The following is a 14,016-nucleotide window of genomic DNA, read 5'->3' as shown; positions in this document are numbered from 1 at the left end:
TGCACAGAAGCCCTCCTTAGGCACCTGAATGTCTGAGGGGGACAGGATGTGACAGAGGGGTTTGAGACTCCCTGCGCAAGGTCTCCTTGGAAACCCATGTCGCACTCTGTATGATTGGCTGTGGTGACTGTCCCGCCAGGACAGCCACCCTGCTGTGTGATTGACAGCCAGGCTGGGTTAATGGGGGAAAACTGCATAAAAAGCATGTCTCTGGCACTAGGAAGGCAGAGTCGCCACAGGATCGACAGAACCAAAGAGAAGCTGAAAGAAAAGGACCACTACCACGACTGAACTTCCCAGTGAAGCCCTGCTGCGGGTCCAAATCTCCAAACTTCGACAACAGAGAAGATCTGCAACGAATCGTCTTCCCTTGAGCTGATGGGACCAACCAGTTTGCCAAACACCAAGCAAGGCCCCCCTCCCCTGGTCGAATTTGCTGTGCATCGCTGCAGTAAACCGGATAGCCAGGAGGCTCAGACCCTGTTGGGGTTTTAAGGAGCGCACCTTTTATTCGTTGATTTGCTCTGCTGCTGGTTTCTTCACTGGGTAGTGCAGGACCCTCCAGTCTTCCTACTTTGTGTCAGTGCGACAGTCTCTTCAGGAACCGTGAGCCTGCAGGATCTGCCAGGAACTTCTGCCTGAGCTACAGCCTTCTTCTTCATTTAAGGTACTGTTCAATCCCGGTTGTTCGTTCCGTCCGACCGCGGTAAAAGTGTTTGAAATCTTTCGCCAATCCGAGGGCTTGTCCTTCTCTACTCTTTTAAGTAATTTTTCTTCTGACCAACTTCGTTTCGAACTCTTGGCAAAGACTTAACCGCGAACTACTCTGAACTGTGTGATCCTCTGCAAAGACTCTGAACCATTAACATCTGCCCAGGCCTATTGAATCCTCATTGTAGGAAGCCTTTTCTAGATTGACCTTGTCTTTCTCTCCCTTTTAAATTGCTGGAGTGCCATTTTGCTCACACTTCATTTTGAGCTTGACTTGTCCAGAATTCATCATGTGAACACCCACCACTTGCGCCAAAAATATACTCCCGGCCAGCATCATCTTAGACCACCCTGATATCTTTGCACCAGCCCTAACTAAAGTGATAAACACATCTTTCCGTAATCAAAGTGTGCCTAAAAGTATAAAAAGGGTAACAGTCACTTCACTTGTTAAAAAACCTAATCTAGACCAAAAGGACCCAAACAATCTAATATCCATAACCAACTGCAACTTTATACTTAAAATCATGGATAAGATTGCCACCACACAGCTCCAAGAACACATAGAAAGCTCAGACCTCCTTCACCACCAACAGTCTGGTTTTCGACCAGCGCATAGCACAGAAACAGCTATGCTGGATCTACAGACCAAGATGCTCAACATCATTGATCAGGGGAAAGCCGGATTGCTCGTACTCTTGGACCTGAGTGCTGCCTTCGACCTATTAGATCACAACCTACTCAAGACAGCTCTAAAAAAACAGCAAACTGCTCATATGAAGCAATAAACTGGATCATGCCCTTCCTACAGAACATCTAGAGTTCATTGGGGAAATCATGTCCCCACTCCTGTTTAACCTATACCTCAGGTTTCTCTGTATAGTCCTCGATAACATCAACACGTTCTTTACCAATTATGCTGATGACACTCAGCTGGTAATCGAACTAAGTGGAGACCATCAAAAGGACAACAAAAAGCTAAGCCTAGTTTACAAAGCGGTAGAGCAATGGATGGACCAAAATTGGATGTGCCTAAACGGCAACAAAACAGAGCTTATGGTCTTTGGCTCCAATCTAGTCAGATCTAAGCTCCATCCTGCATACAACACCTTCAGCATCAAAAATACCCAAATTAAGGTCCTAAACAAGGTTAAAACCCTGGGGATGATGCTAGAAGCAGCCCTAAGATCAGACACCCAAGCCCTTTACGTTAAAAAAACGTGCTCATACCACCTCCGCTTACTAAAAGCCATAAGACCCTACTTATCCGAGGAAAACAGCGCCACGGTCGCAAGCGCTACCATCTTATCTCGCCTAGACTATGGCAACGCCCTAATCCTAGGTTCTAACAAAAATTGCTACCACAGCTACAAAGTTCTGCAAAACAATGCAGTGAGAATCATTAAGCAAAAAACCAGGAATCAGCACATCAGGAAAGAACTTCACTGGCTAAAAATTGAAGAGAAAGTCCAATTTAAGTCCCTCACGCTCATGCATAGATGTATTTTTGGCAAAGCCCCTGCATACCTGAAAACTAAAATCATCCCATACAAACCTGCCAGAGAGCTAAGATCATCCGAACAAAGAACTGTTTTACAACTGATGTGTAAATAAATGTATATTCTTTTACTCAGAAGCCTTGAGTCAGTGTTTGTTTGAACTATAGTAATTGCTGTCCTTTGTGTAACTTCTGATACTGCTCACTTTACTCTTGAGATAAGTCTGGCTGCTCAGCCATCGCTGCCACTTTTACTGTGTAGTACAGGCTTCTAGCAAAGGTGAATGTGTACTGTCACTTGTAGTCTTAATTGTGTATGGTGTTCCCAAAGGATACTGCATATGATTCTGCCTAACAGAGGTCCAGTAAAAGAAGCAGGGCTAGTTTGCCTTTATCTTTCAGCGTTTGGATTTGAGGCTTAAGGTAAATGAGAGCAGTTTCAGTTCCATGTCTGGGTCTGAATCCTGATTGTCTTAGACCTAGTAAGTTGTTAGATTCAAAGTATTGCTGTATCTGCAGATAAGCAGCTCTGTCCAGTATCTTTAACAGAAATGGGACTGTCGTAATAGGTCTATAGTTGGCTGGCTTGTTAGGGTCCAGAGACATTTTTTTTTTAACAGAGGGAGTACCCAGGCATCTTTTAAATTGTTAGGTACTGTGCTGGATTTGAACGAAGCGTTGATAACTGATGTAATGAAAGGGGCTAATTCCTTGGCTGCTTCCTTAATAGGAGGAGCAAGGCATGCATCTCCCTGACATTTAGATGGTTTGAGTTTCATGATAAAGGTGAAAAGTTGAATTGGGTCTGAGTATTATTAGTCACAGGGTGTCAGTTCTGGCTAGGGTTGGCGTTGGAGATAAGAGATTTTTTAGGTGCTATTTTATTTTGGAGCATGGTCATTTTGTCTTGGAGTACATTCTGAAAATTGGTGCACCATTGGGTGTCCTTGATGCAAGAGTGGGGCCGGGGTTTCTAATTCTTTCAGGATGATAAAGAGTTCCTTGGTATTGCACTCTGCTTTCGAGATACGGGCATTATCGTTGTCTTTTTTTGCTTGCATTATAGCTATTTTATAGTTGAAGGTAGCTGCAGCGAAATTAGCCTTATTTAGCTCCGAAGGAGTGCTCTTCCATGATGCCTCAGAGGATCTTTTAACTTTCCTAAGCTCCTTAAGGTGAGGAGTGTACCAGGTTTTGAGATGGGCACAAGGTTTTGATTTGCCAAGTTTCATGGGTGCCAGCGTGTTGATGGCCTTAAGGTTAGTGTCATTGTACAGGTAGGCCAGCGTTGTGGGGTCAGAAATAGTTATGGTGGGGTTAGTAATAGGTTCAATTAACGGGATAAGTTTATCTAGTGTTAGATTGCGTTTATTCTTGGTCATTGTGGCTGGCGCCATAGTATGTGGAATAGGTGATCTAGCTTCATTGATATTAAGTAAAATGAGGTGATGGTCAGTCCAAATACAGGGAGTATTGGAGAGGCTGTCGATATTGCAATTAAGGTTCTATGCAATGTAGGATGCTACCCTTGTTGTGAGTGGGTTCGGACATACGGTGATAAGTCCTTGTTCAGTCATTGTATTCTTAAGAGTGAATGCTTTCTGGTCATTGGAGTCATGTAAACCTAAATTAATGTCTCCCGAGAGGATGATTTGTGAATTCTTCTTAGTTCTATGTTGCCACCTTTGTCTGCTTCTTTTATCACGATTTCTATCATTTGCCAAATTATTCCTGGGCTGATACTCCACGTTAGATAGGTTCCCCCGTGGATAGATCTCTGTTTTGTTTGTCAATGGCTTTGTAAATATCTTTGGTGATGGCCTGTTGAAAAGTCTCTATTACATTGTCCATTGCGACAGGTGGTATGAATTTTGACCTTGGCCTCAAATCCTACATTTCCTGAGTTCTGGATCTGATCTTTAGATCTTGCATGGTTTTTCCAATATCTATGTCTTCTTGCTCATCTAATGTTAGTAAATGATTGTTCTCTTTGTCATGAATAGTGAATTTGCTAGGGGTTGCCGCAATTGCTTATACATGAGTTTGAGGTGTTTGAGGAGTTTGGGTGGCAAAAAACATTTTAAGTTTACATTTTCTGGTGAACTTGAATAGATCCGCTTGTAAGTTTGTGAAGTCAGTATGACATGATGGGACAAATGACAATCCACGATTGAGTACTGAGATTTTGTTCCTGGTCAGCCTTTTATCAGAGAGATTGATGAAAAGGTTATTTATCTGGAGGTCCTCATTTGTTCTCGAGTGCTCGCTCTCATCATTCTTCATGTTTGATCTTCTTGGGAATTCGGATTTATTCTGCTTGTTTCCCCCTCTCTTTCCTCTCCTTCTCTCTCCTGCGTTGTATTACTTGCAATAGGAGGTAACTGGAACCGAACATATTTTGTTGGTTTATTCCTCGAAAATTGGACTATAGACAGAGGAATACCCAATTATGTTTTGTTGTCACTCCTCTGTTGCCTTTCCTGTATCTTTTTATTTGATATACGATACGCACATGTTTGGACATATTCCAGATATATGTACTCTTTTTTCAGGACCATGGGAATTTGTACCCCTTAAATATGTACACATCAAGTTAACACTCTTACTGAGTGGCAGGATATTACAGTTGAGTGCCCCTGTGGTACAGAGCCTGATAAACACGATGCATATATTGAGGCATGCAAGTTGAATGAGTCCAGCTAACACTGCATACTCTTAATCACTCATGTTCTGGGTATTTGCCCATAGTGGCATAGCATACCCAGTGTGCATGCAAGCTATATAACTAACATTGATTACTTGAACATTAGACTCACAGTGCAATTTTCTTTTGATTACCGAAGGGGCTATAGTTACTCATGGAGAATGTCTCTCTCTTCTCTTCCTCATAATCCTCCCCTTGCCAACCCTATCTATCCCTTTGACTTATTTATTTTATGTTCGCCATTGTGCATTTCCTATAATAATTTTATTTACTGTTTTTGAATTCTGGTAATTTTATTTATGCAATTGGTCCTTATGCGTTACCATTTGTGTATCACGCAATTTCACTGTGCATTGTTATTTATGTTTGGCTTATTGTAATATATCAGGATTAGCGCTCTGTTTTGAAAAAGACCAGAGTTAGGTTGAAACATGTGTCAACAGAAGGGCATTATATGCAATAAAGGCACCTTTGTACACTTATTGTTGATGCCTCATCGATATAATACATGCTAACTAGCTTAACTACTATTTGGAGGGACCAGCGCCATACTCGGGTACTCAACCAAATCCATGAATTTAGAGTACGGCTTAGGTATAACTTACAGTACCGGGAGAAAGCGAAAGTCCACATTTTTCAGAACTTCAACGATTAGCGCGCAGTGAGCAGAATTACTCAAAGGCTAATATTAGTGGCTCCTGCGTATCTGAGGCAGTTTTAGTACTCTGACCTCCTTTCCCTCTCGTCAGCTGCTCCTCTCAAGTTGAATCCACACCAGGCTCTCCTGTCCAGGAACCAGGATGCAGTGCTGCACCACAACCGGGCCTCACTCAATCTGACAGCTTGGCTCCTGTATTCTCAGAGTGCGAGTCCTTGTCTCTTCCACAAGACTGCCAGGAGGTTCTGGCTCATTCTAGAGCACTGTCCTCCTTAGAATGTTACAGGAGTAAATAGAGACGCTTTCAGGTGTGGTGCAGGTGTCATAAGTTGCAGCCTCATGCCGTCCGGCCACAGGACATTTTTCCTTATCTGCTATCCCTGGCTCAAGCGGTTCTGGCGCACTTGTCGATCAAGGTGCACGTAACTGCGATTTCCATGTACAAGCAATCGCAGGTGTTCCATCCCTTTGGTCCCACCGGCTGGTGAATGAGTTCTTGCATGGGTTGCTCAGGTCTTTCCCACCTATCCAACGCTCAACACATGTGTGGGAATTGAATATGCTCCTGTCAAGGCTCATGAAACCTCCCTTTGAACCCCTGCACAGTGCATCCAGCAAGCATCTTTTATAGGAAGACCGACTTCTTAGTGGCCATAACATCAGCCATACGAGTGGGTGAAATGCAGGCATTTTCTTGCAAACCGCCTTATTTGACATTCCACAAGGAAAAGGTCACACTAGGCATCAAACCAAGATTTATGCCTAAGGTACCATCCACTTTCCATCTTAATGAACTAGTGGTCTTGCCAGTGTTTTTCAGCACACCATTGTCTCTGGCTGAATGGGCATTGCATTCTTTGGACGTGTTGCATGTGCTGAGTCATTCTGTCTCACTGACCCTTTATTTGTGTTGTTTGGCCCAAGTGGACCTGGAAGGCGTATAAATCTTCCAAATCAAGGTGGATTGCAGCATGCATTTTCTTCTGCCATCAACGGGCTGGCAGGCCTCTACCGGGCAGGCCCCGGACTCACTCCACCAGACTGTTGGCTGCTACCACTGCCTTCCTCTCCCGGATCCCGCTGCCTGACATCTGCCGTGCAGCTACCTGGAGATCGCTGCACGCACATTCACCAAATTCTACTGTGTCGACAGGGATTTGGTGGAAGAATCTAAGGTTGGCTAGTCAGAGCTGGGGAACCTTTTTGCTTGAGGTTCGTAAGTCTGCAGTGGTACATTGTGCTTGGAGCTTGCCTCCGCCCATAGGTATTGTTTATTAATACTGCTTTGTAATCTATTTACAGCATGTACATCTATGAAAGATCCAATGCTGGAGAAGGAATAACTTACTTGTAACTCCTGTTCTCCAGCATTGGTATCTTTCATAGATTCACATGCGACCCTCGCACCTACCACTCTGGCTCTTCTTTTTAGCTCCTACTGCCACTCACGTGCACTTGCCAAATGGCCGACAGGGGAGGGGCTAAGGGAGATGTTGCTATTGGCTGTGAGCAGTATGACCCCAAAAATGACTGTACTGGAGCACAAAAGTGACTGAAAGTTTCAGTTTAAGTTTAAACTGCTCCATATTACCGAAGATTCCCAACCTGACGATGGGGAATATTAAAAGCATGTGAATATATGAAAGATGGCAATGCTGGAGAACAGGAGTTACAGGTAAGTAACTTATTCCTTGTTTAATTTTTTTCATGAATTTCTTGGGGCCAAGTACTGTAGCGTTTATGTTGACTGATCTTTGTTATACGCAGTGGTACCTTTTATTTGACATATGACTTTAGAGCTCAAGACCACACATGTCCTATCTTCAGATGTAACAGCTTTTAAACTGAAGGAAACTTAGAATAAGTCGCTCCGAGAACCTTCAAATGGCAGAGAACAGTCTGATATACAGAATTCGTAATGGTCCTCCAATTTCAGCGAACTTGACGGAAAAAAACACTTTTCAATGCCTTAACTTTTCAATGGGTAGTCTGTCCTAGAAATGAAAGTCAGATGTGGTTCTATCCTAGGGAATACCTAATGTTTAACGTCGCGTATAGGCCTATCCTATGGCCTACCTGAAGTTGACTGCCTGGTATGTGTCCATCCTAGGGCCTACCTGAGGTTGAACGTTGGGTATATGTCTATCCTAGGCCCTTCCGGAAGTTGAACTTTCTATAAGGGTCTATCCTAGAATACCTGAAGTTGAACATTGGGTATAGTCTATCCTATGGCCTACCTGAAGTTGAACGTCGGGTATAGGCACATCCTAGGGCCTACCTGAAGTTGAACATCCGGTATAGGTCTATCCTAGGGCCTACCTGAAGTTGAACTTTGGGTATAGCCTATCCTAGTGCCTACTTGAAGTTGAACGTTAGGTATAGGTCTATTCTAGAGCCACCTGAAGTTGAACATTGGATATAGGAATACTGAGGTCTGTGGAAATGTGGCCCTGGGAAGATTGTGGATGCGCACCACTAGAGTGATAAATTCCCTTCTTAGTAAGTTGAATATATGCGTGGCTGCAGCCGTCTGGTTGGACTGGTGATTTTCCACTATCACCTATATAGAGAACTTGTCATGAGGGGTGCTAACCTCACAGACTGCGCTCCTGCAATATTAATAACTTGCCAAATTGTATTATATATTAGAGTAATGATACAGAGTCATGTAAAGGTGTGTGAAAGTAAGTTACTGTATTTTAGTACAAATCTGATAGGCAAATCAAATAGGCAATAGTATTAAATTCATACAATATAGGTTTCATAAACTTATAAGCAAATTATTCTATTTCAAGAACAATTGTTTGCAGAGGTGCTATGTCACGCCAACACGTGTTTCAACCTGACTAGGCCGTCTTCAGGGCGTAACGGTAGTCTTAATTGATACAACCAGTATTTTTTCATTTATTAACAATTCCTATTGCAGGAAGGCACGGGGAAGAAACAAACACAGCGAGACGGGGAAAAAAAGGGAATAAAGGAAAACAGAATAAAAAGATGTTAATAAAATGTGAAGAAAAGCCACTCAATATCTTTACAAGCACCGCAACATTTCAACATTATTAGTACACATTCCCTGCACAGGGCTTAGTTTTTGGGTCATGAGATCAGTTCATTACGATTCATCACAATTTTGAAAGTTATTTATGTTGAAAGTTTGTTATGCTAATGCCTTGTGCTGATTTTTTGCAAATAAGTCAATTTGGCACATTCATACGTCTGAGATTAAGTTAAGGTCAAAGTGAGAGCCAAATTGAATTCCTCCCTTAACGAAGCTTATCACACATGCAGGCAAATTACCAAGCATTAGGCCATTCGTTAAGCTACTTACTAAGCTTATCACACATGCAGGCAAATCACCAAGCATTAGGCCATTCGTTAAGCTACTTACTAAGCTTATCACACATGCGGGCAAATTACCAAGCATTAGGCCATTCGTTAAGCTACTTACTAAACTTATCACACATGCAGGCAAATTACCAAGCATTAGGCCATTCGTTAAGCTACTTACTAAGCTTACCACACATGCAGGCAAATTACCAAGCATTAGGCCATTCGTTAAGCTACTTACTAAGCTTATCACACATGCAGGCAAATTACCAAGCATTAGGCCATTCGTTAAGCTACTTACTAAGCTTATCACACATGCGGGCAAATTACCAAGCATTAGGCCATTTGTTAAGCTACTTACTAAGCTTATCACACATGCGGGCAAATTACCAAGCATTAAGCCATTCGTTAAGCTACTTACTAAGCTTATCACACATGCGGGCAAATTACCAAGCATTAGGACATTCGTTAAGCTACTTAGACCTAGTGGCAACATAACACTTTAACATTACGGTCCCTAGTAACGTTTACGTATACATTTGTATGTATTTAGAATTGCTCAATAGTAAGTTAGGAATCTGTACCTTAAATATACGGTGGGCATAAATATGACCCACTGGTGAATGAGGATGGTTATCATAAATGTGTTTTCCGATGCAATTGGGTAATCCCGCTCCTTGATTTAGTCTGAATTTTTCTGAGCCTGTACGGCATTATCAGATTACTTTTCCGTTAACTATGGAGAAACAACATAACGGTGTATGGCAGTGAGCTCACTGTGTGTATTGACATTATTGAATTAAATACTTGTTTCACAAATAAATTGGCGTTTTTACCTGAGAAATGGATTGTATCCTTATTATATAAATTCCGCCATCTTTGGGCAGTACTACGAATCTTGACAAATGGTATTGCCGTAATCTAAAAAAGATGTATATGCGCATTTGTGACAAGTACATTTGAATCTTGAATCTTACTGGTCTATATTCATAGTTTACAGAAGGTAATGATTGGTAGTCATGTATTGACTATATATGTAAGGCTTACCGGCAGGTCTATGATACAGGGACTGATGTCAGACGCCGTCGGGCAGTTTCTGGTGCATCGGCAGAAACGATGCGTAACCATGGTATCAAGTAGTTCCAACTGGTTCTGTTCCGGTCACATGTCTGGTCACGTGACCCGGATGCGCAAAGTAATAAGAGATTTTGGCATCACAAGTGTTGCGATTGCTATCCATACACTACTTTAAGAATGTATTTTTGAGGTAGTTGTGTTGGGGTAATTTAGAAATATGTAATGTGTGAAACACACGTGTATCTGTACTTATATATGGCGGTCCAACGCTTACTTCCTGGTCTGGTGTTGATTCACGTTTCCAGGGTTGCTAGATAACCCGAATATACAGGAAATGGGAGCGGTTCTGGTTTCCTGCTTTTAATATTACACAATGCTAAAGAGAAGCCTGTGTCAATCACATTTCCGGTATGTGTTAGCCTGATGACGCTTCTTGTTTATATCACAATCTTTGCTAAATTATACAGCCTGAATTTGCTTGCATGTGTCAACTTGCTCCAGACTTAAAAAGCTGACTGGTGGTATTACATTTGAATTATATTGATTTCAGTCACGCAATTACATGTTATGATTAATATAGCCAGATAGCATCTGATCAAATCAGAGTCTAAAATACCCGTGGGGTATGATAAATCATTTATGACATTTTGACTTCAATTCTGTATGGGTTTGTAGCTATAAGTTGATACGTTGAGCGAATCACTGTGTGTAGCTGTACTTTCTGTTTTGTAGCTTATTTGATCTAATAGTTCCAGATACGTCATTAAACAAAAACCATACAGACTATAAAAAAACATTCAGCTCATGTTCCTTGTTGAGGCCAAGTGACAGACATCGAAGTTTGCAAATCATTTTAGCTTCCTGTTGGCGTAGCTTCAACTCTCTGTCTCCACCTCTCGGATGTGGTTGGATCTGCTGTAGTCCGATGTATCTGATATCTTTGGCATTATCCATTTGATGATGTTCCTGCCAGTGAACGGCTAATGGTAATCTTATATGTTGGCTACTGAGATTATTTTTGCCTGCATGTGTGATAAGTTTAGTAAGTAGCTTAACGAATGGCCTAATGCTTGGTAATTTGCCCGCATGTGTGATAAGTTTAGTAAGTAGCTTAACGAATGGCCTAATGCTTGGTAATTTGCCCGCATGTGTGATAAGTTTAGTAAGTAGCTTAACGAATGGCCTAATGCTTGGTAATTTGCCCGCATGTGTGATAAGCTTAGTAAGTAGCTTAACGAATGGCCTAATGCTTGGTAATTTGCCCGCATGTGTGATAAGCTTAGTAAGTATCTTAACGAAGGGCCTAATGCTTGGTAATTTGCCCGCATGTGTGATAAGCTTCGTTAAGGGAGGAATTCACTTTGGCTCTCACTTTGACCTTAACTTAATCTCACACATATGAATGTGCCAAATTGACTTATTTGCAAAAAATCAGCACAAGGCATTAGCATAACAAACTTTCAACATAAATAACTTTCGAAATTGTGATGAATCATAATGAACTGATCTCATGACCCAAAAACTAAGCCCTGTGCAGGGAATGTGCACTAATAATGTTGGAATGTTGCGGTGCTTGTAAAGATATTGAGTGGCTTTTGTACACATTTTATTAACATCTTTTTATTCTGTTTTCCTTTATTCCCTTTTTTTCCCCGTCTCGCTGTGTTTGTTTCTTCCCCGTGCCTTCCTGCAATAGGAATTGTTAATAAATGAAAAAATGCTGGTTGTATCAATTAAGACTACCGTTACGCCCTGAAGACGGCCTAGTCAGGTTGAAACACATGTTGGCGTGACATAGCACCTCTGCAAACAATTGTTCTTGAAATAGAATAATTTGCTTATAAGTTTATGAAACCTATATTGTATGAATTTAATAATATTGCCTATTTGATTTGCCTATCAGATTTGTACTAAAATACAGTAACTTACTTTCGCAAACCTTTACATGACTCTGTATCATTACTCTAATATATAATACAATTTGGCAAGTTATTAATATTGTAGGAGGGCAGTCTGTGAGGTTAGCACCCCTCATGACATGAACATTGGATATAGTCTATCCTATGGCCTACCTGAAGTTGAACGTTGGGTGTAGATTGGTCCTAGGGCCTACCTGAAGTTGAACGTCAGATAAAGGGGTATCAGGTAATATAATTGCGGCAAAAATGTCACGGTAAATAAATATCGCGGCAAAAATGCTGCCGTTTGACCCGGTAAAAGTGTGACCCATTATACCATTTAAGGGGAGCGGGAGCTGCGGGGGTGTCCCCTGCATGTTTTACATGGACTGCGACGCAAAAACAGCGGAATTTTTGTCGCGATATTTTGTTACCACAGCAATTTTTGACGCGATTATATCACATGGAACCGATAAAGGTCTATCCCAGGGCACCTGAAGTTGAACATTGGATATAGTCTATCATATGGCCTACCTGAAGTTGAACGTTGGGTATAGGTCGATCCTAAGGCCTACCTGAAGTTGAACGTCAGGTATAGGTCTATCCCAGGGCCTACCTGAAGTTGAACATTGGGTATAGTCTATCCTATGGTCTATGGTTTACCTGAAGTTGAACGTCAGGTATAGGTTTATCATATAGCCTATATGAAGTAGAACAATGGTATAGTCTATCCAATGGCCTACCTGAAGTTGAGCATCGGGTATAGGTCCATCCTAACGCCTGCCTGAAGTTGAACATTGGGTATAGTCTATCCTAGTGCCTGCCTGAAGATCAGGTATAGGTCTATCATAGGGCCTACCTAAGGTTGAACATTGGGTATAGTCTATCCTATGGCCTAACTGAAGTTGAATGTAGGCTATATGTCTAACCTAGACCCTACCTGAAGTTGAACATTGGGTATAGGTCTATCCTGTGGCCTACCTGAAGTTGAACGTCTGGTTTACCTCTTTTGTAGGTCCTACATCAACTTGAACGTCTGGCAAAGGTCTATCTTAGGGCCTACTTGGAGCTGAACGTCAGGTATAGGTCCTACGCTGTACCTGAAGCTGAATCTTTAGTGAAAGTCTCTCCTAGGCAATGACCTAGATCTGAATTTCAAGTGTGAGTATCTCCAACATTCCTGCTTCCTAAAGAAAGGACATGACCGTTGGTTTCAGTTCTAACTACGGGATTTGCCAGTTGGGCATCTAGGGGGACCAATGAGCGAGAAGAGTGACTTTCTCTGAATTTCTCAACAGACCCAGAACTTGTGTACCTTATATGATTAGATCTGATGATGGTCTATTCCCCTCAAGTCCTGATGGGAGTAGGCAGCAGGATTTCCCAGAGGCCTCACAGAGCCCCCTCACATAGGGTGTGGACATTTCTGGCGCTCAAGTGGTGATGGCGTTTATTAAAAATCCTGAAGCAATTTGAAGCAACTTGGCCTGAGCATAGCTTATGTCAGAGTGATCAAGAATGATATTTATATGTGAATGTGCAATCTGGTCTGGGATTCCTCAGAAAGCTTATTTTAAATACTAGTTTCTATTGCAGGTATTGTGGGGGATGTGGTTTTACGGGAAAATCCTTTGAGGACCTTCAAGATTTACAGCCTGGACATGAACATGACTTTCATAAAAAGGTTGGTGCATTTGGTTGTTTTAGTAAAGACTCTGAGATGTCCCCTGGCAGGACTCTTCATTCTGATATCCTAAAAGTCTTCAGGTGCTGGCTCCTGCTGATAGAAATGAGAGAAGAATGCAGGTCAGAGATGCATGCTGGGAACCACACCGTTAGTCTCTTATGGGGAGTTTACACAGGGGAGTCATGCTGGACTTTACTGTTAGCCTCAGTGTTGCAGAATTACTGCATCTAGTATTCTATGGGAAAATGGCATGCAGCCATTACCAAGGGAGTGTAAGCTCAACTCACCCAGCCGCAAGAGGTGGTGGTATCCATTTTAAAACCAGACCTGATGTTTGTATATCTTTTTTACTCATACTTAACAGAAGCACAGGCACTTTGCTTAACGAAAAAGAGGCCATTGCTGATTCCACCTTTCTGACCACCTTGGCCATATGAAGCACAAAAGTGTTTC

At 42.0% G+C, this 14,016-nt stretch overlaps 1 protein-coding gene across 3 annotated transcripts in view; it reads left to right on the top strand.

Annotated features, from left to right (window-relative positions):
- The window catches only part of GLB1L2 (galactosidase beta 1 like 2), a 779,452-nt gene that overhangs the window by 651,671 nt on the left and 113,765 nt on the right, over nucleotides 1-14,016 (top strand). For all 3 annotated transcript variants that reach the window (XM_069614109.1, XM_069614108.1, XM_069614110.1), the window contains one exon: nucleotides 13,473-13,560. In XM_069614109.1, coding sequence (XP_069470210.1) covers nucleotides 13,473-13,560 — 88 coding nt within the window. The remainder of the gene's footprint in view (nucleotides 1-13,472; nucleotides 13,561-14,016) is intronic.

The sequence above is a fragment of the Ambystoma mexicanum genome, chromosome 9 (genome assembly GCF_040938575.1).
Source record: "Ambystoma mexicanum isolate Mex_15411 chromosome 9, UKY_AmexF1_1, whole genome shotgun sequence".
Classification (NCBI taxonomy): Eukaryota; Metazoa; Chordata; class Amphibia; order Caudata; family Ambystomatidae; genus Ambystoma; species Ambystoma mexicanum.
Note: the sequence above shows the minus strand (reverse complement) of the source record. Positions and strands in the feature narration are given on the sequence as shown.